Source organism: Branchiostoma floridae, chromosome 2, assembly GCF_000003815.2.
Source record: "Branchiostoma floridae strain S238N-H82 chromosome 2, Bfl_VNyyK, whole genome shotgun sequence".
NCBI classification, from domain to species: domain Eukaryota; kingdom Metazoa; phylum Chordata; class Leptocardii; order Amphioxiformes; family Branchiostomatidae; genus Branchiostoma; species Branchiostoma floridae.
This window is the reverse complement of record NC_049980.1, coordinates 25593410-25619180: the sequence shown is the minus strand read 5'-3', so window position 1 is coordinate 25619180 and position 25771 is coordinate 25593410. Positions and strand designations below refer to the sequence as shown.

Sequence of the window (25771 nt, the reverse complement as noted above, 5' to 3'; positions counted from 1 at the left end):
TATTCTACCTCTATTATATATCTGTTTTGTTGTTCCTGTAGATCTTGATGACTGCAGTCCTAACCCTTGTCAGAACGGAGGGTTATGCCAGGACCTGGGTGCTGCCATTGCCTGCCTTCATACCAGGGCAAGACGTGTGAGATATTTGGTAGGTTCTGTGTTGTTTATCATCTAGCAGAAGAAGATTAGAGATATACTATAATGACAACAGCAACTAAGTGTTTGCCTCATTCTATTCCTCATTTTCCGATAAAACTGCCCCCCACTTTATTTTCCATCGCCCAGTCTAATAGCTAACATGTGGTCCTTACGCACAACCTGATTACATCTTTTGCCTCTAACGTTAACATTGATGCCCCTGCCTCTTCCTCAGTGGACCCCTGTAACAGTGAACCATGTCAACACGGAGGCGTGTGTTCTGTGAGCGGCAATAAAGTTACATGCTCGTGTCAACCTGGATGGAACGGCAACTTTTGTGAAATGAGTAAGTCATAGACTTACAAATAATGTTCCCTCGGTCAGATCTAGCCTTTCGAAGAAACCTTTTCCTCGCAATTCAGCTGTGTCTGTGGTAAAGTATCTTTCTGAACAATAAACTTTCAGTACGAGCAGGGCGTGTCCCTCCTATCGCCACAGAGCTATCAAAGTCACCGAACTTTTCACTTTTCCCTGCCGCTATGAAGCGACTTCTGATCATATGATATAAGCTCGCACATGTATTTTGAGACGTCCCTCCGCTGACGTGTACGCTATAGATAGGCACGCACTCCATCAATGTTTACCTTTCGGATTGTGATTGGAATGTGTTATGAATTTATCGTTTCCCTAGACATAGACGAGTGCAGCCCAGACCCTTGTCAGAACGGAGGGGTGTGTCAGGACCTGTTGGCTGACTTCTCTTGCAGTTGTCCTGCTCCATACGAAGGCAAGATGTGCGAGATATATGGTAAGTTCTATTATGGTTCTGAGCAGGCAAAGAGTGCGGTTCATATCTTTATCAAAATCACAAGAGAGCCTACTGATATTTGTCCCCAAATTTTCCCGCCGTCTCCTTTTGATGAAACTGTTTCTTGCATTCTTTTCCCGTCCTCGATGTTGCATGGAATTTTTACGACGTAATGCCATGTCCAACTATTTGGTAAATCGCACTTTTAATAATATTCTTATATCGGCCTTAGTGAACCCTTGCGGAAGCGGACCTTGTCAAAACGGAGGCGTGTGTTCTGCAAGCGGCGCTACATTTACCTGCTCATGTCAGCCTGGGTGGAACGGAACCGCTTGCGAAATGAGTAAGGATCTTTGGCATGACTAATTACACATTCGATTTTGTGAGAGGAATCTGTTCTTGATGACTGCACATAACTGCTAAGTAGATAATAATTCTAAGCATCAATAGTCTTGTAATAGGAATGTGATTTATAATATGCCCCTCCCTTAGACATTGACGAGTGCAGTCCCAACCCTTGTCAGAACGGAGGAGTGTGTCAGGACCTGGTGGCTGACTTCTCTTGCAGTTGTCCTGCTCCATACGAGGGCAAGATGTGTGAGACATACGGTGAGTTCTATGCTTCTCTAGTTGGAAAATTGAGGGCCTTACGTTATTATTTATCTGTTACATAAGAATTGACTCAAGCCATATCTCCGAGATCTTTTTATAAAACTGGTACATCTTTTTGCGAGTAACGTTAGTGAAATATCCAACGGTCCAAACGTCTAATATATCGCACCTATGAGATTATTCTCCTTCCACAGTGGATCCATGTGGCAGCGGACCTTGTCAAAACGGAGGCGTGTGTTCTGCAAGCGGCGCTGCTTTTACCTGCTCGTGTCAGCCTGGATGGAACGGGGCCACTTGCGGAATGAGTAAGGACCTTTCTTATTTCACTGGGCAATGATTACGCAGTCTATTTTGAACGAGAAAGCTGTTCCATTGTATTCTTTTGTGCATTATCACTCACCACATCAATAGTCTTGTAAGAGGAATAGTTGTTGTAATGTTTTCTTTCATAAGACATTGACGAGTGCAGTCCCAACCCTTGTCAGAACGGAGGGGTGTGTCAGGACCTGGTGGCTGACTTCTCCTGCAGTTGTCCTGCTTCATACGAGGGCAAGATGTGCGAGACATATGGTGAGTTAGCTAGTGCTTATCAGTTGGAAAATCAGGCGTTACATAAGAGCTATTTAAGTGACTTAGGCCATTTCCCCAACATCTTTGGATAACATTTCTCTTCCCGTGCCCCTCTCCTTGGTGCTTCATAATTAATTTGCGAGTAACGTTGTTGAAATACCCAACGGTCCAACCATCCGATATATCGCACCTCAACATGATTCTCATTCCACAGTGAGCCCCTGTAACAGCGGACCTTGTCAAAACGGAGGCGTGTGTTCTGCAAGCGGCGCTACATTTACCTGCTCATGTCAGCCTGGATGGAACGGGGCCACTTGCGGAACAAGTAAGGAACTTGCTCTATGACCTTGGAATTTGTTTTCGCCAGGTAATTCATATATCATTTGTATAGCTTTATACTGGCTACACATCTAGACCGAGTTGGTAAAAGAGAACTGTTACTGTTTCGTAGATCTTGACGAGTGCAGTCCCAACCCTTGTCAGAACGGAGGGGTGTGTCAGGACCTGGTGGCTGACTTCTCTTGCAGTTGTCCGCCTCTATACGAGGGCAAGACGTGCGAGATATATGGTGAGTAGACTGCTGCTCGCTTTTGTCACCTTTATCAGAGGCCTTACTTCTCCCTAGTTAGGCTATAGGTCAAGTTCTTTAATAGATTGACACATAATGCAAACAATCCCTGTGCCACACACAGTCTCCACACCTCCGCCGTACATACCCACCACCGCTCCCGTCATCACCGAGGGGGCTGTTGTGCCGTTCAGTCCGGGGTTGACCTGCAACGGGCTCAACTTCTTCCTGCTGGATTCCGACTGCAGCAACATCTACTACGTCTGCTCCCCGGGGCACGACGCGCCCATCCTCATGCACTGCCCGGCCACTCTGGTCTTCAACAAGGACATCCGAGTGTGCGACAACCCGCTAGCCGTTGTCTACTGCTAGAATATGACGGGTTACCCTCTAAACCATGCCAATAACCATTGTGCTACATTAACTATACACTTTTGTTTGACCATCTGTCTCTGCTGGTCATCGTGTAAGAAAAGCATCGATTGGAATATGTAGTGCATAATGCATTTGGTGCTGAATAAAGGGGTATCATTCATGGTCAGACGCTCTTTGTCTTTTGTTTTGTTTTCTTTGCTGATATCAACAGCCCAATACTATATGTTGTTGCTTAACAGCTAGATTTTAGGTATAACATTCAAAAACGTATACCAACATCCCCATTAAGAATGAGACTCATTAACTATCCTTCAGAGAATCGGGGTACATGAATTTTGTACATGTCACTCTTCCCCTTCAACATATATTGCTCGTATTATATCTCAACAAGCTCCATCCTATAAAATGGCTAACTAGCCCCGTGTATAAACATTACATCGCATCGCGCTGAGTATGCTCAATACGTTCATACTGGGATGTTTAACAGATGTTACCGTGTGGAGGCCTTTTCTGATTGCAGTCAGACGGGTCAGTCGGAAGTCCCTTTATTTGTTTAATGACTACTGGACTTGTGTATACTCGTATCTGCATATATAACGTTAAACGCTGACGTTGCACCGTGATAGCAATTGACGACACCAAAGCTGTTCACAAAGCGCAGTTTTGACGTGACCACGATGAAGTTTCTCATCCTCCTGTCCCTGGTGACTTGGGTGTCCTGTACCCCGCTGGTGTCTGAACCTAAGAGTCATGGCGTATTACCGGTTGTGGACCGCGCAGCAACGCCCATACCGACCACCGCACCACAGGGTAGGTGAAAACGGGATAACGGGGGAGCATACTTTTCTAACTCACAAGAAAACTGGAGCTCCTGGTCACATGTCTTTGTCTGTAATAGCCTTGGGCCGATTCAGTAGGGTTATCCTGGCCATTTTTGCTTTAATTTCGCATCATCAACAGCTTTCTGGCATTGTGCCGTTCCGATGATTCGTGCAGTTCTTGTCAGAATGGAGGGACCTGTCTGGACAAAGTGGACGAGTTTGTCTGCATGCATCAGCAAAGAAACGTGCATTCTTTCTTTTCCATATGCATGTAAAACTGTTACATTGGTGCCGAAAACAGTCATTGCATGAAGATGTATTATTTCAAACATATGTCACCATGCAGAAATGTAGCAAATATACGTAGCAAAACTTACATTACATGCTATCCCATGGTGACAGACATGTTATGTTTTCAGGCACGTCTACCGCGGTGCCGTCTACAACCGATGTCCCCGTCATCATTGGCGCCTTCATCGCCGGCATGAAATGCGATGGCTGGACCTTCTTCCTCGTGGAGAACGACTGTAGCAGCATCTACTACGTCTGCTCGCCGGGACAGGACGCGCCTATCCACATGCACTGCCCCGCTAACCTCGTCTTTAATAAGGACCTCGGAGTGTGCGACTGGCCGGACCTCGTGCCCTACTGCTCATGTCAATCTGGACTGGCCGGCGCCTCTTGCCAGATAGGTAAGAAACGGAACAACTAATTGTTGTGTAGAGACAACCCCCCAATGCAATCCCTCTGTATTGACGATAAAGCTCTCTGTCAATTTGACATTTGCAAAACCCTTCAGAACCCCTTGCGAATTCAGGTCTACTGATGACGTTATGAATTAGAGTGAAGCCATGCTTTCTCATTTATGGAGACAACGGCTACAAACATGTATGTGTTTTTGATTCTGCAGATCTTGATGACTGCAGTCCCAACCCTTGTCAGAACGGAGGGTTATGCCAGGACCTGGGTGGTGACTTCGTCTGCCATTGCCTACCTTCATACCAGGGCAAGACGTGTGAGGCATATGGTAAGTTCTGCGTAGTTTGCCGTCTAGCAGATGTAGGTCAAAGATAACACAATGCTTGTCCATTGCTCCATTGTTCAGCCTTACTTGTGCATGTTCATGTAGAAACGTTGATTTTACATCTTTTATATTCCACCTATGGCATTATTCCACAGTGGACCCCTGTGGCACCAGACCTTGTCAAAACGGAGGCGTGTGTTCTGCAAGCGGGGCTACATTTACCTGCTCATGTCAGCCTGGATGGAACGGGGCCACGTGCGAAATGGGTAAGTATCTTACTATACATCTACATAGTGGTTGAATAGCCTCTTGGGGGCTCTATGATGTGACGGTCATTTTTTGCCTGGTATGTCTCATTCTTGGTACTGTCTAAACAACTTTTTAGTCAGTAAAATGTTCCAAGAAGCTTTTACGTTTCTCTTTCCATAGATCTTGATGAGTGCAGCCCCAACCCTTGTCAGAACGGAGGGGTGTGTCAGGACCTGGTGGCTGACTTCTCTTGCAGCTGTCCTGCTCCATACGAGGGAAAGATGTGTGAGACATATGGTGAGTTTTCTTTTGTTAAAAAGAGACATATCGTGAATTTATAGTGTTGTGAAATGGACTTAAACACCATAATTAGATAGATTGTCATTTGGAGGTAGATCTTATCAAGACCAAACGTGCAACTGTGATCTAATATCTAATATTGTGAATACCTTAAACTATAAAAGGATAACCATTACATGTATAGAACAGTTACCAATGTTTTGATTTCTTCTTATCATATCTATATGTACTTATTCATCGTGCCTTTCATTGGTCCAACAATTTCTCTTCCTCTCTCATCCTAATTCAGGATTTGGGTAAAGCTATTTCATTGATCCATACTGAACTAACTCAATTCCTGTGCCACACACAGTCTCCACACCTCCGCCATTCGTACCCACCACCGCTCCCGTCATCACCGAGGGGGCTGTTGTGCCGTTCAGTCCGGGTTTGATGTGCAACGAACTGAACTTCTTCCTCCTAGAGAACGACTGCAGCAGCATCTACTACGTCTGCTCCCCGGGGCACGACGCGCCCATCCTCATGCACTGCCCGGCCACCCTGGTCTTCAACAAGGATTTGCGAGTGTGCGACAACCCTCTAGCCGTTGTCTACTGCTAGAAGATAACAGGTTGCTCTCTAGATCCATTATATTATACCAACACCAATGCCATTGGTTGGCATGTGCAAAACAAAATGTTCAGGGCTAAATAAATGGATATCGTTGACAGACTATCGTTATCTTTTATTATTTTGTATAAGAATCAGTCTTACAAAGAAAGGGTCTCTTTAACTATCCTTCATGGAATTGGAGGTTTTGTCAATTTAACATTTTCAACTTTTACTATTAGCTTCTTTGTCAAAGTATACGACTCAACAAGTTTCATCCTGTGGCTTATTACTGGTCCTAATGTCGTCGACCTCCACGTAGAAACATTAAATCACATGTACGATATCTGAGATATGCTCAACACACTCATATGCTGGGATGTTCAACAGATGTTACCGTGTGGAGACCTTATCTGTTGATAGCAGTCAGACAGGTCAGTCGGAAGTCGCCCTATTTGTTCATTGACCAGGCTTTTGTATGCTGACATTCTCTATAAGGTTGTATCTATACATAACGTTATCAAGACAGGCGCGCGAAATAGAGATGTACATATGCGTACGTCGTTCCCCCTTTTGGACTAAATAGGTTTATATGGTAAGTTAGGGGACAAATCAGGTTGTGTTTAAACATCATCTTCCCTTGCACTTCACTGTTCTCGACAATGCCCTTTCCCATGCACTTACCACGTTTCAACTATGACGGGAGCTATACCTGTCCTTGGTGCTGAATAGAACATCAATACGTTTGTTTCTCTAAGATTTCCATATCATTTCGATGATATATTCATTTCGATGAGCTTATACCATGGGATGAATTTGGTTTGTGCAGGCACAGATTCAGTTTGTTAGCAGTCTTATAAGGTCAGTCACTTGGACCAGACAGCTGTTACCATGGGCACTGGTAAAGTAGCAATACGCTGGGGCGTTTGATTCTATAGTGTAACAAGTGGCAGGACAAAGATTAAGGGGGCAGGCACCATGTTGATATAAATGTGTTTGAGAAAGAATAAACAGAGCAGTTTTTCTGGCTAGACCATGAGGACGTTAACATCATGCATTTACTGAGAAAGGTAACATTTGCTTTACAAGTGTTCAGGGCCACACCTAACTTCTTCTGTTCTTCCGATAATGTCCATTCCATGAACAGTACCCAATTTTTTACCTGAGTAAAGTCGTGTAAAGTGCCTTTCCCAAGGGCACAAGATCGGTGACAAGGCAGCCGGATTTGAACTCAAGACCTCTCGGCAAACACACTGTCACTGCCGCTTTGCCACGCAATCCCAAATTAATTTGCTAAACTTAATTTGCAAAGTCACAAGCTAGCTTGTTCTGACTACTCATGCAAGCTTGTCTTCAATCATCAAAACAAACACTAAAATGCTTGTATCTTCAATGTACTACTCACCCTTGGTCATTGTCATCTTGTTTTATTGTTACCTCGTCATTTTCAAATACATTGCATATTACAAATCAGGTAACATTGATGTTCTTATTTAAAACATCTGTAGAAAATTCTATTTGACAGTGTATCAAAAAAAAGTTACTATCAGCAGCCACTTGCATTGCAGTAGTCCCAATAATGAGATCCATTCCATGAACAGTAAACACAACTGTGTTACATAATAGCATGAAAGTGAGTAATATTTTGTACTCATTCATTGTACATGTTCCAATTGTTGTGCCCCAATAATGTTTTTCTATATTATGGCTTCCAAGCACTTTTACCCCTTGCTGACGTCACACATGCCAGAAGGTCATGTGTCTTCAGCAATGCAATTGGGTTCCTAGTTACCCTGGATGACAACCTGGAAACTGTTAGAATTTGAGTCCAGTTTCTCTGTTGGGAAATAGTTGAACTCTTAGTACAACTGAAGTTCATACAGTACTACAATTTATGTAGGAGTACAGCTTTTAAATATTTTTTTTAATTTAATTTTTGATGTATAAAACATTTCTTACATAAAACTAAGTTTCAAGTCGACCAGACTGTTTACTGCATAACAATATATAGACTGAATTATGTACATTCTCTCCCACTATATCATCATTTTAACATTATGTATATACAGTTAGTGGCAATATTCATCCTCTGAAAGTTCTATGTAGACAGGTAGACTGAATAGAACTCGGACCAGATGAGAGGAAACAGAATCCCACAGGCCTTGTACAGAATGGCGACAAAGTTGTACACGGCACGGTGGACGGCCCACCACGGCTGGGACTTGAAGGCAAAGTACCCAGCATACATTGCAACAGCAAAGAAGTGACCAATCAGGAGGGTGGGTCTGGGGGTCAATCTGTCAAAAAAACAGGAGAATACTGTAGTTAGGAATAGGATATATTGCAATCAAAGTCTTGTAATGATGCCATCAGTAAGTGCTCTCTACCAGGATATTTCATGTAGGATATGTAGCCGGCATCCAATTTATTCTGAATTGTTGGCCTTGCTACAAGGCACCAGTGAATGAACAGTATAGCTCTGTCACAGTACAGTGTTATTTGAATCCAAGGAGAAGCAATTCCTAGTCCTCTTCAAAATGTTGGCTTTTTCTTACTGGATGCCATCTGATATACTTTTCATCAAGGTAACCGACTCAGAAATGTCACAGCTAAAACATTTTAGAAGCACTGGCTGCTTTATCTGACTGTGATTTCTGCATGCAACAAGGAGGGAAAGAGAAACAGGTAACTCACACAGACAGCAGTCCTATTGGTCCAGACTGAGCAGTTCCGCCCAGGTTAAAGTAGCTGAAACATGCCTGCTTCATCTGCTTCAAATGTTCTGTGAGTAGAAAGAGATGAAGATTATCACTCTACAGATTTAGTCTTAAGGATAGATATACATGTATGCAGCATAGGGGTAAGAAAGGACTGCTCTTCCAAAGGAAATGTTGCTTCTTTTGCCAAAAGTCACACTTCTTTTGCTTTCGTTCATATTCAGTGAGTCTTAAGCTTTATCTAAAAGTACATTTAAGCAATTATACTGCCAACAATACACAACAATAACTACATCTTGAGTTGTTAGGATCGGATATTGCAGGTAGACATTAAAACACACGTACAACTCCAATATTACCTGCACTAATTTGCATATGCAGATGGTATTTCAAGCCCTTAATTTATCTATCACTCATTACAAGCACTCTTACCATCTTGAGCAGCAAACAGCTGATACAGCGCCATTGCCAGCACATTCACCACAAAGGAGTGGGACTGCTTCCTGCCCCAGTGGAAGTCCTTCAGTGCCTGAGACACAGCCGTGGCGTTGCTGAGGTCAGGGATCTGCTGGATCAGGGAGCGCCAGATGAGGACATCGTTCAGGGCCACACTCATGCCGCCCCCCGTCAGGGGATGTCTCATGTTGTACGCATCACCCAGCAGGAGGACACCTGGGGGGAAAATTCACAAACTCAGCTATCAATCAGGACAACATATTAAAGCTGATTCATCCAAGAGTCATCGTCATCAGTCACTGGGTTCTGCATCTAAAAGTGACCAAGACTAAACTATCATCAACATCCCAGGTGAACATCTAGCTAGGATAGAGGATTTTCATTCCTTTCACCTGTTTCAAAAGTATCTTATTGCAGGGTGATTTTATAACAAAATTACAGTGCAGTTACTTGATACAATCTCACTCACCGGGCTTCTGAACTGGGGCTGGCGGAAGGAAGCTATTGGGCATGCTCCGTATCCTGTCATTCTGCAGCGCGTCTGTGAAGGGCTCTTTCAGGTGATCTGGAAAGGAAATTTTCAAAAATAGAAATATATAGAAAATAAAATGAAACTGAAGACATGATGTTTCAACTACCATTGTTTAATTTTTTGCAGTTTTCAAACGTCTGTTATGGTAGTCTGAGAAGAGAAACAAAATTTGCCTACATAGCAATAGCAAAAACCAAATAACTCTATGAAAGTTGAATTGACCAGAGCACTTGAGCATTATACAACAGTTACAATACCTGGTAGCTGTGGTAGAATCTTGGTGCTCAGGTAGTGTTTCATGTCTCTTGGCATGTCTCCCTGTATGTCCACCAGAACCCTGTAAGGATTGGGAACACATTTTCATAAATATTAAAAAATATTTCCTTATCTGTCAACAAAGAATAGAAATGCTCATAATCATATTAGTACCATTTCTACAGATAGGTCTAGCTTACAGTTGCAGATCTTATATCAAACAATGTTCAACCCTTCATACCTGGTGTCATGAGAAGCAATCTGGTAGACCAGCAGAGGGCTGGGGTCCGCTAGGACGACTTCTGCATGGTGCTTCTCAAACTGAGGACAGTTGATCATGATGGTCCCCACAAAGTGAGAGGTGGTGTTCACCTTGGACTTCACCAGGGTCTTACGGAACCGGGAGAAGCAGCCGTCTGCTACAACCGTGAGGGGAGCTCGTATCTCCTGGGGAGGGGATGGGAAAAAGTTGTGCTCATTAATGATGGAAGCGTTCATGAATAAGGGAGTTATATCTTACATATAAATATATACAAAAGTGCCTGAGCAATATAATACAATAACCAAGTGGGTACAGTGTCTGGTTTCCATTTAGGGCCACTGAAGTCTCCTTCTGCATTGGCCCTGTGTTGTTCAAGGGCTACAAAAACAGATAGAGAACACCCTTAGCAGACTACTGACTACAATGTACAAAGTGAATAATCCACCACCATGTGTACCTTACCTTGACAGTGTCTGTCTGCTTGTCCTTGTACACCACACCCACAATGCGTCCCTCTTCCTCCAACAGTTTTGTCACTGTTCCCTCCAGCATGCTCACACTAACAAAGAAACAAAGATCTTTAACACCACACGTTTTTCCATCTCATGCCTACAAAATGCAAGTATTTATCTATGATTGATTGCAATAATTTTTTAAAGTAAAACTAGGAGGGGGGGGGCAATACTGTCTAAACCTAACTTGTGTAGATATGCCTTGACTTGAGGTACAGAGCAGTAATGCCAGGAAACGTTGATTCATCAACAGAATAAATCAAACTGCAGAACAACTTGTATATAACTTTAATCAGAAATCGTCCAATGGTTCACGGTTCCCACCTTGCTTGTTTCTGTGCTTCCCTGCGGAGTCCCATGATGAACCTGCCATGGTGGAAGGACCGTCCCTCCATCACAGCGCAGCTCTCGTCCTTGGGGTAGGTCAGCTTCACATTTTTGCCAGAGTCAAGGTCGTGGACCACATAGCCTTGAACATGATGGGCATCGATGCCTTCTACTGCACCTGTTACAGCAATGTACACAAACCATGTTACATAAGCGAATGAGGTAGTTCAGTTACTTTGAACAAAAATGCTTGATTTCCTTGAAGTTCTATGACTTGCAACACTTTTTTCACCTTTCATTTGCAATTGTTTTGCCATTTGTGTCACAACCCCCTCCTCCAACCCTCCTGATTTGTACAAGTGAGCAACCAATCTACTGTCAATTGCTATGCAAATTACAACATCCTTACCTCCCAGACCCAGAGCCCTGAGAGCTTGCAGCCCGCCTGGCTGTAGGAGCTCTCCCACAATCCTGTCGGGTTGCCGCAGGTCGCGCTCAATCACAACTACCCTCCTCCGGTCCTGTCCCAGCGCAGCTGCCATCGCTGATCCCAGGATTCCTGCACCGACCACCAGAACTTCTGGGTCTTCTGGGATTTCTCTCTGGGTAGCACTTCCATTGGCGACGACTGGTCTCTGCATTCATGGAACAAGAGACAGTAATGAATAAATAAACCAGGGCTATACCTGCTGCAGATGTGGCATGTGCTACATTAGTACAAAAACATAATGTTAAACAGACAAAAGTACAGTTTCTGAAATGTGCTCCACATTAGCTTTTTTTGCCAACACTCAATCGTTTACTATTTCTCCCTTTTTTCTTCTTCATAACTATCATTACAAATTTATCGAATGTGTACAGTTCTCTTCTGCATCTAAATCATCTGGTACTCATCAAACAACCTGGAGGTACAAACAATACCCCACCTCTCCCTTACATAAGCTAGCTTTTTAGGTCAGCTATCGAATCACGTACAGACCACGTGTACCGTAGATGGGGACTTTGTTTGCAAACCCATCACGTCACCACCCCAGCATGTCAATAAAATGTATTTACTTTGTGGTTGTTCATGTGTTGGTCAGGTGGAATTTGGACAAGCCTCTAATGATATGATAAACCCCTTTCATTTTGCATGCTCAGCATTAAAGAACTCACCAGGATAAGACAGGCTGCAAAGATTTAGCAAACCAATGATAACATTACATATCAAAACCTTCAGTTTCACTTGCTGTGATTATGTTTCTGACAATCCCCTTGCAAAACCTTTAGGCTTCAGTATGACAAAAAATATTGTTACCTACTTTTAATATAGAAATTCCTGTCTCAGTCAGCCTCACTTTACAGCCAGTCTCACTAAGGCCTGGGAGCGCAAATGATACCCTCTTCTGTCAAAGAGGGGGATGTACAGTACTGTCAAAACATAAGTCATAACTCGACTAGCCTGCACTTTCAAGTACAGCAGTTAGGTGGCGCTGATGTGTATGCTTTGGCACAATTCCATTTAACTGTCATACTATTAAACTATTAGAGTAAAGTAGAGTATACAACCTGTTTATAGTGCGGTACAATATCTATATTACGTCAGTTTGAATGTATCAACAACTCCTTCGGTTGATTACTCAATCAATCGATAAAGCGTTCCGCCGATACTATTGGACGGTAAAAAGAACACTGTATCAACGTCATGCTTGGATGTATTAAACAAAGACGCGAACAAGTAAGCCTGCATAAAGATCTAAAGTAGGAGGTGTAGTTACCTGCCTTGAATAGAGAGTATGAAATTATTACCTTAGATTTTGTGGCAGTTTTCTGTCCATGATAGTGGTAATATATCAGGAGCTCCACCACCAAGTAAGCTGCTACCGCCAACTTGAACTCTTTCCCGGTGTATTGGTACAGGTCTTCTCCATGTTTAGCCATGAAGAGGAACAGGGCAATAAGTCTGCGGATACAACATTCGAAAACCATTAGGAAAAATCAGTTATTCTAAGGAAAAGCTCCTTGGTCATTCTCATTTTGTCATGTCTATTTTAAAAGAGTAAAAAAAAAACCTACACTTTTAACATAATGTAACGTAAACATGACCCTGCGGTAACCTAGAAAATGAAGAGCACGTCAAACGCATTGCTGCAGTCTTACTGCACTTCTTTGGTAACGTTACTTACCTAAATTCTACTAAAACTGTCTTGAGTTGTATGAAATCTGACATACTCTACTAGAGCTTCGATAACCACAATAAAGAGAAGGGGCAACGTTAAAGACAAGGGGTTATTATATAAAACTAGGTCATTCTTACCGGCTCGCTTCCCGATAAAAAATTATCCCGGCCACTACTATCCCCGTGACCCAACCTCTGCTTGGAGAATAATTTTGCCCTAGGTTGGCTCACGTATCATTCTCGTGTCCTCCTTTTGGTGAATTACAACAGAAATTGTCTCATATAACAGGTAAAAGGGTTTTTTAAACTTACCTAAGCGCTCCTGGGGGCAAAGACATTTTTCCACGCTGATTGACACTCGTGATCCCACAAACTCAGCCTGTCGACGACAGCGATGGCTCCTCCTATGCTTTGACTCTCACCTTCTCTTGAAGAGAAATCCAAAGATACCGAGTCTGCCTTAACAAAATCTGGGAATGAGCTACTCTGGGTTCTGTGATATCTTCAAGTACGTAATCTTGGTATCCAGAGCAGTCCTTCTGTGTCTTGCATCAGTGACAAAAGACGGACGTTCTTCCATCGCCTGATAGCCGGGCGTGGACCAATGGGAGCTCGGCACACATGGTCTGATGGGTGGACACGGACCAATGGGAGCGCGGCGCTCATGGCGCGCGGTCGCACCATGTGGATCTGCCAATCAAAGCGGAGAGGACGACATTTGAAACCTTTAGCGCGGAAATGGCGTAGTCTCCCAAGCAGGCTCCTCTGAAGGTACATTCTGTGACTTTTTTTGCCGTTTAATTGCTTCCGTATAAACGCCGATCACTCTTGTCGCAGATAACAGCGATAAAAAGACGGAGCGTGATCAGCACAACGGCAAACCATTGATTTACCCTAGACCAGCGCAGCCCGCCATGGGCTTTGTTAAGCGCACCCTCCGAGGTTGCGTTAGTTACTAAGGACATGAACACTGAATACGTAACGTAGTCAGACATTCAGGGAGGGACAATCCTAGCACATCATTTCGAAAACAGGTCCGGACTTCAGTTAGCTGATAAATTGAAGACTGTTGATCTATTGAAAGAAACCACGAAACGGACGTTTTGCAAAATAGTACAACGCTAGTTCACCTTTATTCGCGGGAAAACCTATATCCGCTCCTTTTGAAAACAAGATGTTCAGTGATATCAAGTCGACGGACGGTGGTTAGAAATTAAAATATTGCAGTTTGAAACCACCGTCTGTCGCGACTTGATTATCGCTGAATACCCTGGTTTTTTTTAGAGTTACCCGGGGTCTCGGATAAAGGTGAACTGGCGTTAAACTGAATCACAAGATCTCACAACGGAGAGATGCCGGGTTCCTTCTTTTTTACCCGTAAGGCCCGATTTGAATCTCTTGGTTAAAAAAAGAAAGGCACAGCATACGTATAACGTGACGAAGTTGATAGTATTATGCGTATGAACCAAATTCTATGACATATTTCCCTATCTTTTGCGCATTCACATAAGCCTCCCACTCAATTCTATTTGAGCTCAATACCATCATTCCCGAGATATTGCGGAAGGGGATCCGATGAATGCAGTAACATCGCTGAGGTTTATTTACTAGTACACATGTATACCGTTGACCTGGATTATGTCTGGCTCTTGATTAATGTCCATGCGCATAATAAAAACGCCTTGAAAGCTAGATGGCCAAAGCCGATGATGTGTGTAATACCATATGGTATTACGTCACTTGAAAACTGGTCAGGTCACATGATTCTCAATTGGTCAAAGCATCTAAGCTAAACAGCCAGGTCTTCAATCTGATATATTGGTGAAAGTTGTGCGCTTGAATAAATACCGTGTGTCTGTAATTACTAAACCATCATCATCATGATCCGGGCGTGCTGGTTGCACGGATAAACCATACATCTCCACATACTGCAAATGTGCAAGGGTGGTTTGACCAAGGAGCTTTTATCAGAAAAGCTCCTTGGTTTGACGGAGGTTTTACTTGTACTTTGAGATTTCGAAATCTTGTTGGTGTTGTTATTGTTATTGTTGTTGTTGTTCCCCAGGCTGTGTTGGCCGGGATGTAAAGCCGTAATTGGTTATCACCAAGCAGTTGATAGGGGAGGCTAAATATCGTTTAGTTTTCCTATACAGGAAAGGGTAGCTTGTTTGTTGCTTGAAATACGCCTCTTCCCTTATCAGTGCTTCTTGGAAGTTATCTAATTGGTACGAAAACAAGGATGGCCTCCAAGGTACCATTCACATGACCAGCAAACTAGCCCCTGGCTAACTCAGGTGGAAAACACAGATGAGTCTGCACATCTTCATTCAGTTCAGTTCAGTGAAAGGCAGAGGGCATAGGGTACTTGGATACTTTATATATAAAAGGAATATTTAAAGGTCATGACACAAATTAATGTAAGTCAAAGGGGCAGCAACCTGTTCGTATCAGTTCATCTGCCCTGTCCCCTAAATCCTGCTCTGGATATCGTTACCAGTTTACTAGTAATTTGTATGCACAGATCCCGTGGGACCGCCCAGAAAAACACTAATCATCACCGGTCTATCCCGGGCGAAACCAATGTAATCAACAATCAGGGGTGTTAGTCTATATAACAGTTATTTGCAGCTTATTCTGATAGAATGTTGTTCCTCCACGCAAATCCCAAAAAGGAGCATAGATGTCGCTTGCAAACTTCATACAAAACATCCTCTATGCTTCAACAAATTCGTGGACAAAATAAAGCATATTGTACTTTACCGCCATATGGAATATACTAACCAAAACGTAACTGACACATTTTGCCAGTTCACTATGCCCCTTGGTGCTCCAGGTTGTTGCCGACATGTCGACTTCAGTAACGATAGTCGGTGGTATGAAACTGGTCCAAAAGATGACTGACAGTAAGGTAAGACCTGTGGAACCTCTGACTAACTTTTGTCATTTCAACTCGGGTTCGTTTTTCTTTGGCTCAATAATTTATTAACCACCCGGCCCGGTGAGCAAACGTTGGCCGGTTTCTCAAACTGGGGCACATTTTGAAGATCTTAGAACGTTAATAGATCGTTCTTGTGCAGTTACTATGATGTACAGCAAATAAGCCACAATAGTATAACCATGTATCGCCGATCCCCTAGTACTATTCTTTTGTTTTCTAAAGCTACATTTAAAAGGTAATTACCAAGCAGATGTAGCTTTTCCGCAGTTCCTAATCGTCAAGTAGATCTACCGGTGGCAACACATGTATACTCGATAGGTTGCTGGAAAGAGAGCCCAACTGGCCAAAGGGACTGGTAATATGCCCTACTGAATTGGCACTGGCCTGTGAATACCGCATGCTACCTAGGCCTTTTACAGCGGCATATGGAGTCTGGTAAAGATCTACTTGGTCATTACTATATTATAAAATCTGTGACCTAGAGAGGTAGTTTTTATTCCCACTATAGTATGACGTGTTCCTGGGTTCCCGGGTGGCCTTTGATAAACTGCACCTTTTTCTGTATGCCTATTGAAAAGCTATTATTCATTAGGCCACAATGACTATTTTATGGATTGCATCCTCTGGATAATCCCATATCATGTGATGCGATCCTCTAGATGGTTTCCGCTGGAAAACTCCAAAATGACGCGAAAAAAATGCATGTTGAAATCTATTTAGGCGTTGTAGTTCGATCCATGAATGTACGAACAATCTTTGCAAGTGGGGCACTGTTGTTGTTGGCTTTCCAGTGATACATAACATAATGGAATTAATAACAACAGAGATATGATCCACTGAAATCAATTTTCCCAACTTTTGAGACACGCTTGCGGATGTCATCCATGTGATTGATTGCGTACGATGAGTGCGTGAGGTTTGCTGTGTCACTGAAATACCAGATAGCTGTTTCCCATAACATGAGGGTAATCGCATCTCGTATATAGATGACTTACAAGCCTTTACTCGCCTTAAATCCTGATTGTCTGCGTCACAAACTAATCGGGTCTGCAGGATAAAATCTGACGCATTTGGAACTCGTGCTTAGTTTGTAATTACACTTATGATTTATGTATAAAGCAGCAGAGCCTACCATTACTTGAATTACTCACTATTTAAGTAACGTGCTTTGCGGAATACCTATGCTAATCATAGAGGAATCGCGATAAGTAACATATTCTATTAATCCTGTTGATTTTGTATAATTTCATACTAGCCAAAGAAGATCGGAGACCCGCTTGAAACCCGCTTAGAATGAATGCTCAAAATTAACCAAGGAACCGATTCAGAATTTTATTGTTAGGTGTGTCCGTTTGTAAATGAACTAGGATGCATGGTATATCTTTTATGATGCATGTTTTGTCATACAATTGCAGCTTTCATTAAAAGTCTTAGAAGCACATGTAGACCTCACTGCGTTCTCTCCCTGAATAGCTAGTTAGCCGCTCGGCCTATACTTAACAAAAGTAAAAAAGATTTGAAATGAAAACTCGGACAGACGGAGCGGAACTCCGATCCCAGATGCCAGGACAGATCCTGCCTGTATTCCCGCGATATCAGGATGGAAGGACATGGTCTTTCCGGCAGGGCTGCCATCGCCTAAGACATCCGTTTTTTTAAGCAATGTAACTTTTAACTTGTAACTCTGGAATGTCCCTTTTACTCAACTGCCGGTAGAAACCTCACACGTACAGTTGAGCTTCAGTTTGTAATACGTCGGTAACTGGAAGACCCCGGTTTAATCCTGGCTGCACCCGTCTTTCGGAAGGGATGTAAAATGGGGGTGACGTGTTCCAGGAGGTGCCGTCGAGCACATTAAAGACGCCATCCCTGTAATCCTTAATCCCTAATATACCCTGGTATTAAAACATCAAGGAAATTTGCAGCCCTACGTGCCACTAGGCTCCAAACGAAATAAAGGAACTAGCTATGATAAAGTATCACATACTGCCATAATCCATTTGAAAACTCAAACGTTGGCCGAGCAAGGTTAGGTTGCATCTATAAACCTGGCCTCAGTACTACATTAGTTGGACTTGATCTTGTTCCGCATCCACTGTGTTGCAGGTACAAACAGTTTCAGCGATGATGCCACATCACTCGAGAGACCTACGAGATGAAGAAATCAAGATGCAAGACAATTGTGTAGGGTACTTAAAGAATGTAAGGGATGAACCAGGAAGACCGTAGGCGGGTGGGGGTGAAAAGGTCTTTGCAACGGGAAACAGAAAAGAGACCGATGGTTAACTTTGAACTGATTTACTTCCGAACTGCCATATGCCACTAGAATATGTATATTATTTTCTCGGTCATCCTGCATCTTAAAATAAATAATACTCCCTCCTTCTCTATCATTCCTGGTCCAACCCTTTGTAATGTAAATTATTACATAGTCTGTGGTTGAGTAGTTGTTTAAGTGCCTCGCAACCTTTCGCCGCTGTGATAACAAAATTAAAATGAAGCAACTGCTCAAAAGAGAATTAGTTCCCAGTATTGATTGTGTTCATAGCAAAGTAACGTGGTTAACGTAGTGACGGGAGCGACTTTTATTTTGTGAAAGTACCGTACCGTCCTGCTTTGCCAAGAATGAATTAGAAGACTGCAGTTGCGAATCCGATGTTCCATGTCGGCTGAAGAGTTGACCTGCTTTCATATTCCCTTCCAGCAAACCCAGCGCTACCAGGAACGTCAAAGAATGGTGACCGGTAAGGAACGTCATCACTGGCGGATCTGAAGCTGTTGACAAGCCTGGTCTAGTGGATGGACAGTCATCACGGCCAAAGTCTGTTTGTGAGAAGAGGACAGATGGAACTCGACGATGTCTGAAAACCTCCTCTGCAGTGGTGTTGAACACTGTTTCCAGAAATAGGGACTTCGCGAATAGATCTATATAAATGTATTTGGACATTCCTGCTAACCAGCTAATCACCGTTTAGCAAGTTATTCGCCTTTCTGACCAGTTTGTAAGATGGTGGTTTGATATCTCAGTTCCGTCACTCGTTCGTATTCACTCATATGTTCTGTCACTCGCACTTGCTTATAATAAGAACCGGTACAGGAGTAAAAACAGGAGACATTGTTTGCGATCGATTCAGAGATGTAGCTTTATACTTTTTAGCTAGGTGCTTACAGAAAAGATGTTACATTATCATTTTATCTCATGGTGATGTATTATAGATAGGCATAGTAAACGCATGTAACATTAACATTATATGAACATATGGAAACTATATAAAACTGAAACTCTAATGAAATAGTCTCTGTCCTCATTTCCTTGCAAAATCTTTTTCAAGCTCAAGCTTGACAACATACACAAACAGGGATATCGGCCTAATTGAATATAAATATACAGTAGAAGTATAATCTATCGGCGAAAAATTAAAGACGGAAGGGTAACGGTACGTTTGCCACCATCGACCACGGACGGAAGATCTTCACACGTCACTAGTCGCCCTGGGAACGAGTGGATTTCGACAGTGATTCCTGCTATCTGATTGGCTCAGGCACGCGGCTCAGCAAAATGGCGGCAATTCTGTCAGACGACTTTTACACCTGACGTGCAAATATTTTTTTCAGCCTTGCGACAAAGATAGGGAATCTGGTAAGTAGGTTTGGAACTTTCAGAACTTCAAACCTTACGTAAACTACACGCGGGTTCTGCTGTTTGAAAAAGTACCAGTAGCGTTCTCAAGTTCAGATTGACCAAGGATCATCCATGCTTTGACCTCTTATGATATTGGTCGCCCCTTCTCATGTATTGTTAAATGTGGCAAGTCATCAAAACTCTTTCTGTAAAATTCATGTAGCGTTACAGATCCTTTGCAATTTGTATGAACACTTTGAATTATTTTTCTTGGATCAGTCCTAAATCGGCGGATCTTTACTCGTTATGTTAGGAATCTGCCTCCCTATAATATATGACCTTGGGTCCCTGTCCTACTAGAGGCACCTGCGGTCACCCGGTCTTTGTAGGAAACAGTCAAAAGGAAATGCAATGAGAGCCGTGAAAAGGGGGCAGAAATTAGGGTACTAGTTAACTTATTTTTTGCAACCGGAACGATTGTCATATCTTGTCTGTGTCGAGCAACTGAATTGTTCATATGCGTGATGATGACCAGTATGTTTGGTCTCACACAAGAAGCTGTGTGTTGCCTGAGACAGTACAAATAAAAGATGGCGTTAAATATCCAGCATGCGTGCTGTTTTACTGAAAGTTAATTTACATGCATACAGGAAGGCTAATTCAGTAATTGCTAGTGGTACTGACATAGGAAACATACATGTGGCAAGGGTAATGATTGATATTAATGTTGGCTATGTGAAGCAGACTGGTGAAATATTCCTCCACAAAAGCAAGTAGTTGAGATAGAACAATGTATTTCTGAACTTACTGGCAGAAATATGCACTTTGAATTATTGCCACAATGTTTATAGTCTATCTTTACATTGCCGTTATTTGCATTGTACCTTGATACAGGAAAAGACACATGCACCATCTTGAGTGACATTGGAAAATTGTTAGGTATCAGCCTAAGCCATGATCTCCCTTGGTTGGCTTTCTGAAGATGGCCAGGGTGGACAGCTGCACGCTGCTACAAGGAAGGGGAAGGTCCATGTTGTCAAGAAACTACTGAAGGAAGGTAAGGCATATCTGCATGTATGTGTTGACTGGAATTTCCTTGTTAACTGTTTTGTTTCTTTGTAGACAGAATGTCTGTTCCAGTGCTCCAATTTGATCCTATGTATTAGAGTCATATAAATATATATATATATCTTAGTTGCACCTTTTGATAAACAATGATGGATTGAATATGTCAATGTTGGATATACCACTATCAATACCATTTGTTTCCACAGGAACAAGGGTGGATTATCCCAACTCCAGGGACCAGACAGCACTCTTCTGTGCCTGTTACTTGGGTAAAGAGAAGACTGTGAAGCTCCTCCTGAAATATGGAGCAAATGCAAATGAGTAAGTTTTTATCTGTATAGTCAAGAAAGATAAAGTTACATTTAATAATCCACAAAAGATGGGGTATCAGATTGTACCAGACATCTATCACAACAGGATTTTCTAAAACTAACCATAAATATATGTTCAGTAATAATTTTGATTCATACTTCAAAAATGCTGTGAGATAGATGAGAAAGACTTCTGGGTTGGTCTGATGTTGTGTTTCCTCAGACGTTCAGACAATGGCAGCACTCCAGTCCACGCTGCTGCCTGGAGCTGCAAGACGGGCATTCTACTGAGACTGGTCAGGGCAGGGGGAAATATCAGGCTACATGATAATGAGGGAAGGACACCAAAGGTAGGGTGGACTTTTCACAACAGCTCATGTCACTTCAAGTATTGTCTATTGGCAGAGGACTTGCAGCAGATAGATGCCTTACAGTAGATGCTATAGATTCAACCTTGCCAGGTAATATGTAGAGGACTTGTAATTTCATGTATTCAATGTGTTTGTGTACTCCTTCAGGACTGGGCACTGGAGAGAGACAAGAAGAAGAATAAAAAGATGCTGATCCTGCTGGACCAGATGTACATGCATGCTGTAGCCCTCAGCAACGGGGAAGTCACAACAGGAGCATCTGGAGATAGTGTCATGGTAATGCAATCAGCAACATCAGTAGTTTGTCCATTTATGAATTTATAAAATAAAGTAGAATGTTATTTAGGTAATGTACACTACTTATCAAAATAGACGGAATTTTTATATCATAACTTTTACTTGATTCACAGGAGACTAGGTCATCCGCCAGCTCCCTGTTAGCACTGCATACCTCTATGCCAAGGGGAAAGAAAGGTGTGGAACTTCTTGGATATGGAAGGGTAGGTATCTATAAACTTTACATCTTTCATAGACTAAGTACTAGCTGTGATCTGTGTAATTTCTGTCAGTGTATTCAGCCTTAAACCCACTTCTCAGCCTATTAACCTGACATGATTTGTCATGCTAGTCGTTATCAAGAAAACAATGAATACAATAGATAGATATATGTACTGATGATACTGAGGAACTTTTAAGCTTCACCTTAAGTTGAAGAATGGAGATCAGACTAACCCTTTTGACTTAGACCCATCACTGTGTCTTAAGTTAATGTCTTCTAACTTTGGTGTTAGAGCTTCCTGACTTTATACAAATATAGATCTCTGAGTACACCTCTGTCTCTCTCTCCTGTGCTCTAGATGTACACTGGGAGTGGGAACAACCAGCCAGCAGGCTACATCTCCACCATCCCCATCATTCCTGAGACTCAGCTGTCCAAGGTTGAGGCGGGCTCATCAGCCTTTAAGTATGTGACTGGGGGATTCTTCACCATGCAAAAGTAAGAGCCTCAGGGGACATTTCAAGTGGCTGACATTGAATCACAGATATCTTTCAATTTAAAAGTCTTTTTTGCCTAACCTGTTTTTGTCTCAAGGATGTTGTCATGCTGTGTGGAACAGCAGCATTACTGATTCATCTTGTGTGGTGAAAGTATAGAATAATAGATGCAAGTACTTGACATGGTGCTATTGTTGTATTCTTAGATCAGGTAATGACTTGAGAGCTTTATTTTCCAGGATGAACTGGAACCATAGCAGGGTTACAGTAAAACAGTTGGAGCGGACAGAAGACAGAGCTAGACTGGATCTTTTGATGGATGAAGTAAATACTCTGGGGTAGGTAGAAACTGCTGATTTTCCAGGGTTTGACAAGCTTTCACTTGTCCTATTGGGCAAGCACATGAAAAATTTACTTGCCCGAAGCAATTTTTCACTTGCCCAAAATCCAAATGTCACTTTTATATTTTCACTGCCAGCCATAGAATTTCTATCACTGCCTTTATTTTTCTATGTTGATCATTGCTTGATGTCACAACTGTAAAAAGCAACAGGTATATCAAAATCTTACTTGCCCGATCGAACAAGTTGGGTTGGACATGTACTTGCCTGATCAGCACTTTCCCTTACCCTGAACAATGGGGCTAGTGGACTTGTCCAACCCTGTTTTCATGTCAATATTTTCTCTTATTCAATAGTTCTTAACTTCTACCACCTGAGAATCCACAGAGCGGTTGCAAATGACATGATTTGAAGCCAGAACTTTGGTATACGAAAATGGGATATGCCTGTCCTTGGTGCTGAACTCGATATCAGAGTGTTTTGATGATCACAGTTGTGTGTTTTTTTATATATTTGAGCATCCATAGAATAGAAATATGTTCATAGTTAGTATTGATAGTGTGCTAATGAACTATCTTATCTATTTTCATTGCTCTCTTTATTCTGTGATCTCTATATTTTGAACAGCTACTGATAGTGTAAAAAGTTTATTTGATTTCTTCCAATCTTCAGCCATTTGCGCCACCCAAACCTGCTCCTCTTGATGGCCGTGACCCACAGTGCCTTGCTGGACAACATGATGCTGGTGTTTGAACATATTGAGTCAAAAACTCTCTTCTATCTGTTGCATCAGGAGGTTGGTGTTCTATTCATGTGTATGTCTTTAACTTTTGCAAACTCAGTGTCATGAGTTGTGGAAGGTGGTACCTGTGTTGTCTAAATCTTTTCAGAAGTAGTTGCTACTAGCTTTACAATCATTCCAGTTATACAAAGAGACAAAGTCACTTTCTAAGTTGCCAGATGCCATGCATACTGCAGAGGTAAATGTGAATGATAAGTATTGGTAATACCATGTGATTTGGTTAAGGAAATTGCTCTCTGTTTAGCTACACTAGAAAAATATCATTATATGCTGTAGCTTCCCCTCCTTTGATAAAGATATATAGTCACTGAGCTGTTTTGAAATCAGCCCCCTATATTTCTCTCATCCAGAGATTGCTGTTCAAAGAAGAGATGGTGGTCAGCTTTCTCCTGCAGATCTGTGAAGCCCTAATCTACATCCACAGCAGGGGCATCCTGCACTGCTGTGTCACCTCTCATGCTGCATATATTACCTGTGGGAATATCTGCAAGCTGGGCAACTTTGAGTATGCTGTGGAAAGGTGAGGATGATATCCAAAACATTACTTCTTCAAAACAATTGTACAAGCAACGACCAAGTGTTTTAGCCTGCCCGGTACCGTCCAGAAAGTAGTTCACTCCGGCATTCATTATAAACTATATACAGTCGCTTCTAGCTCTGATGTTCATTATACACTATATACAGTCACTTCTCAGTTGTTCTGTCTGGGAACCCAGGCCATCGTAACGACTGGAATTGTTAAAATTTTGGACGCAGGCGCTGATTGGTCCCTACACATGAGTGAATTATGGAATGGATTGAAGTGGTCATTCGAATAGGCGTTCTGCCCGCTTGTGGGAGACCTGTTGTCATTGAACGAACGCTCTAGAACCCAATGTAAAAATTGACTGTGACAGCAGAAGTGAAGATAGGAGCAAACTACTATCTGGATGGTACCCAGGCTACAAGTGTATGGGATGTGCCATTGAATAGACTTCAACTGCACCTGTTCTTTTTTTTCATTACTAAGGCCATGTTGATTTGATTATATGGATGACATCCTCCGGGAACTCCAAAACTGATGCGAGCAAGCGAATAAAAAAAAAGTTTGGCCAAAAAAAAAAGTTGCATTCAGCATGAAATCAAAGTGGCCAGGAAGGTTGAACATAGGACTAAACACACATAGTATGGTATACCATGATAATCTGGACCTGAAGTTTCTGTACTGGTACCTTCCCCAACCAACAATACATTTTTTTTCTTTCCGTCCTTTCACATCTTATTCTTTGACTTTAGATTCATTTTGGCATTCTATATATGGCATTAGTTATCTGTTTTCTGATGCTTTTTTTTCAATCTACGGAATATTTGTGCTCATTTTACAGCTGCTTTGCACAATTTATTGTGTGGTCGAAAACTTTTTTTTTTTGTGGAAATGGCCGAAAATTGGTGCGAGCGCGGATGTCATCCATATAATCAAATCAACGTGGCCTAATGTGCAGTATGGTTATATGATTTTGCGTCAACAACTATCAACTATCCTTACTAATCCAACCCTTTCCTTTCCCAGATGCGAGAACCAGGCTCTACAAAAGAAGTCCTTGGTGCTCCAAAACTCCCGGCCTCTTGCAGCTTACAACTGGCTGGCTCCTGAGATCCATGCAGGGAGACCCCCAACCATCAAGAGTGACATCTACAGCTTCTGTGCTCTCATCTTTGAGATCTATACAGGTATGTATTAACATTCATTTGGCATTATATGTATCTTACCTAATAGATAGAACACGTGTGGAGGTGACAAGTTCCATAATTCTACGCTGGAAAATGAGAGAGACTTCTTCTTGTATTATAAACGTGTTTTTCGTAGTTGAAGCCCCAGTTCAGCCACTCAAGCTGTGTGCCATAAGTTGATTAGTGAAGACAGATTAAAACTTAACCTTTTTTTTATAACTTCAAAGAGTTTGGCACACAGAAGGATTCTTTAAACATCAGGTATTGATTTCTAATCTATCTATTGCTCAAACACCCTGAGTTTAGCAAACATGTTTTCTATCATACTTAAAACAAAACA

The 25771-nt window shown here is 42.3% G+C and overlaps 4 protein-coding genes across 5 annotated transcripts in view; 3 read left to right on the top strand and 1 right to left on the bottom strand.

Annotated features, from left to right (window-relative positions):
- The window catches only part of LOC118409092, a 41066-nt gene extending 34870 nt beyond the window's left edge, over window positions 1–6196 (top strand). The window contains exons 76-89 of the mRNA XM_035809956.1: window positions 74–148; window positions 374–484; window positions 830–946; window positions 1753–1863; window positions 2012–2128; window positions 2343–2453; window positions 2580–2696; window positions 2821–3065; window positions 3698–3881; window positions 4312–4584; window positions 4803–4919; window positions 5072–5182; window positions 5346–5462; window positions 5818–6196. Coding sequence (XP_035665849.1) covers window positions 74–148; window positions 374–484; window positions 830–946; window positions 1753–1863; window positions 2012–2128; window positions 2343–2453; window positions 2580–2696; window positions 2821–3065; window positions 3698–3881; window positions 4312–4584; window positions 4803–4919; window positions 5072–5182; window positions 5346–5462; window positions 5818–6065 — 2054 coding nt within the window. The 3' untranslated portion in view covers window positions 6066–6196. The remainder of the gene's footprint in view (window positions 1–73; window positions 149–373; window positions 485–829; window positions 947–1752; window positions 1864–2011; window positions 2129–2342; window positions 2454–2579; window positions 2697–2820; window positions 3066–3697; window positions 3882–4311; window positions 4585–4802; window positions 4920–5071; window positions 5183–5345; window positions 5463–5817) is intronic.
- Window positions 6197–7460: 1264 nt separating this feature from the next.
- Window positions 7461–13987, bottom strand: LOC118410114 (squalene monooxygenase-like). Of its 2 annotated transcripts, XM_035811625.1 has the most exons (12): window positions 13585–13987; window positions 12903–13056; window positions 12416–12499; window positions 11524–11749; window positions 11112–11292; window positions 10738–10834; window positions 10255–10460; window positions 10016–10095; window positions 9696–9791; window positions 9203–9442; window positions 8748–8835; window positions 7461–8350 (listed from the first exon to the last, which is right to left on the bottom strand). In XM_035811625.1, the coding sequence occupies exons 1-12, from the start codon at window positions 13608–13610 to the stop codon at window positions 8152–8154; spliced, it is 1677 nt and encodes a 558-aa protein (XP_035667518.1). In that variant the 5' UTR covers window positions 13611–13987; the 3' UTR covers window positions 7461–8151. The 2 variants fall into 2 exon arrangements, with proteins under 2 accessions (XP_035667518.1, XP_035667519.1); XM_035811626.1 differs by lacking the exon at window positions 12416–12499 and having other exon boundaries at window positions 13585–13982.
- A 5726-nt stretch (window positions 13988–19713) lies between these two features.
- Window positions 19714–21923, top strand: LOC118410136 (inactive serine/threonine-protein kinase TEX14-like). Its single transcript, XM_035811665.1, has 5 exons — window positions 19714–19850; window positions 20727–20889; window positions 21107–21221; window positions 21435–21561; window positions 21730–21923. Exons 2-5 carry the CDS (start codon window positions 20787–20789, stop codon window positions 21904–21906), a joined length of 522 nt encoding a protein of 173 aa, XP_035667558.1. The 5' UTR covers window positions 19714–19850; window positions 20727–20786; the 3' UTR covers window positions 21907–21923.
- A 70-nt stretch (window positions 21924–21993) lies between these two features.
- LOC118409091 (inactive serine/threonine-protein kinase TEX14-like) lies at window positions 21994–25442 on the top strand. Its single transcript, XM_035809955.1, has 6 exons — window positions 21994–22082; window positions 22440–22579; window positions 22818–22916; window positions 23592–23715; window positions 24072–24241; window positions 25271–25442. The coding sequence occupies exons 1-6, from the start codon at window positions 22038–22040 to the stop codon at window positions 25440–25442; spliced, it is 750 nt and encodes a 249-aa protein (XP_035665848.1). The 5' UTR covers window positions 21994–22037.
- Window positions 25443–25771: the final 329 nt, after the last annotated feature.

Coding starts and splice junctions, on each gene's coding strand:
- LOC118409091 (XM_035809955.1), top strand. CDS start 22,038: ATGCCAAGGGGAAAGAAAGGTGTGGAACTTCTTGGATATGGAAGG. Junction 22,083..22,439: donor AACTTCTTGGATATGGAAGG/GTAGGTATCTAT, acceptor CCTGTGCTCTAG/ATGTACACTGGGAGTGGGAA. Junction 23,716..24,071: donor TCTATCTGTTGCATCAGGAG/GTTGGTGTTCTA, acceptor TCTCTCATCCAG/AGATTGCTGTTCAAAGAAGA.
- LOC118410136 (XM_035811665.1), top strand. CDS start 20,787: ATGATCTCCCTTGGTTGGCTTTCTGAAGATGGCCAGGGTGGACAGCTG. Junction 20,890..21,106: donor CAAGAAACTACTGAAGGAAG/GTAAGGCATATC, acceptor TTGTTTCCACAG/GAACAAGGGTGGATTATCCC. Junction 21,222..21,434: donor TATGGAGCAAATGCAAATGA/GTAAGTTTTTAT, acceptor GTGTTTCCTCAG/ACGTTCAGACAATGGCAGCA.
- LOC118410114 (XM_035811625.1), bottom strand. CDS start 13,610: ATGTCTTTGCCCCCAGGAGCGCTTAG. Junction 10,835..11,111: donor GAAGCACAGAAACAAGCAAG/GTGGGAACCGTG, acceptor TTTCTTTGTTAG/TGTGAGCATGCTGGAGGGAA. Junction 10,461..10,737: donor AGCAGACAGACACTGTCAAG/GTAAGGTACACA, acceptor TCCCCTCCCCAG/GAGATACGAGCTCCCCTCAC.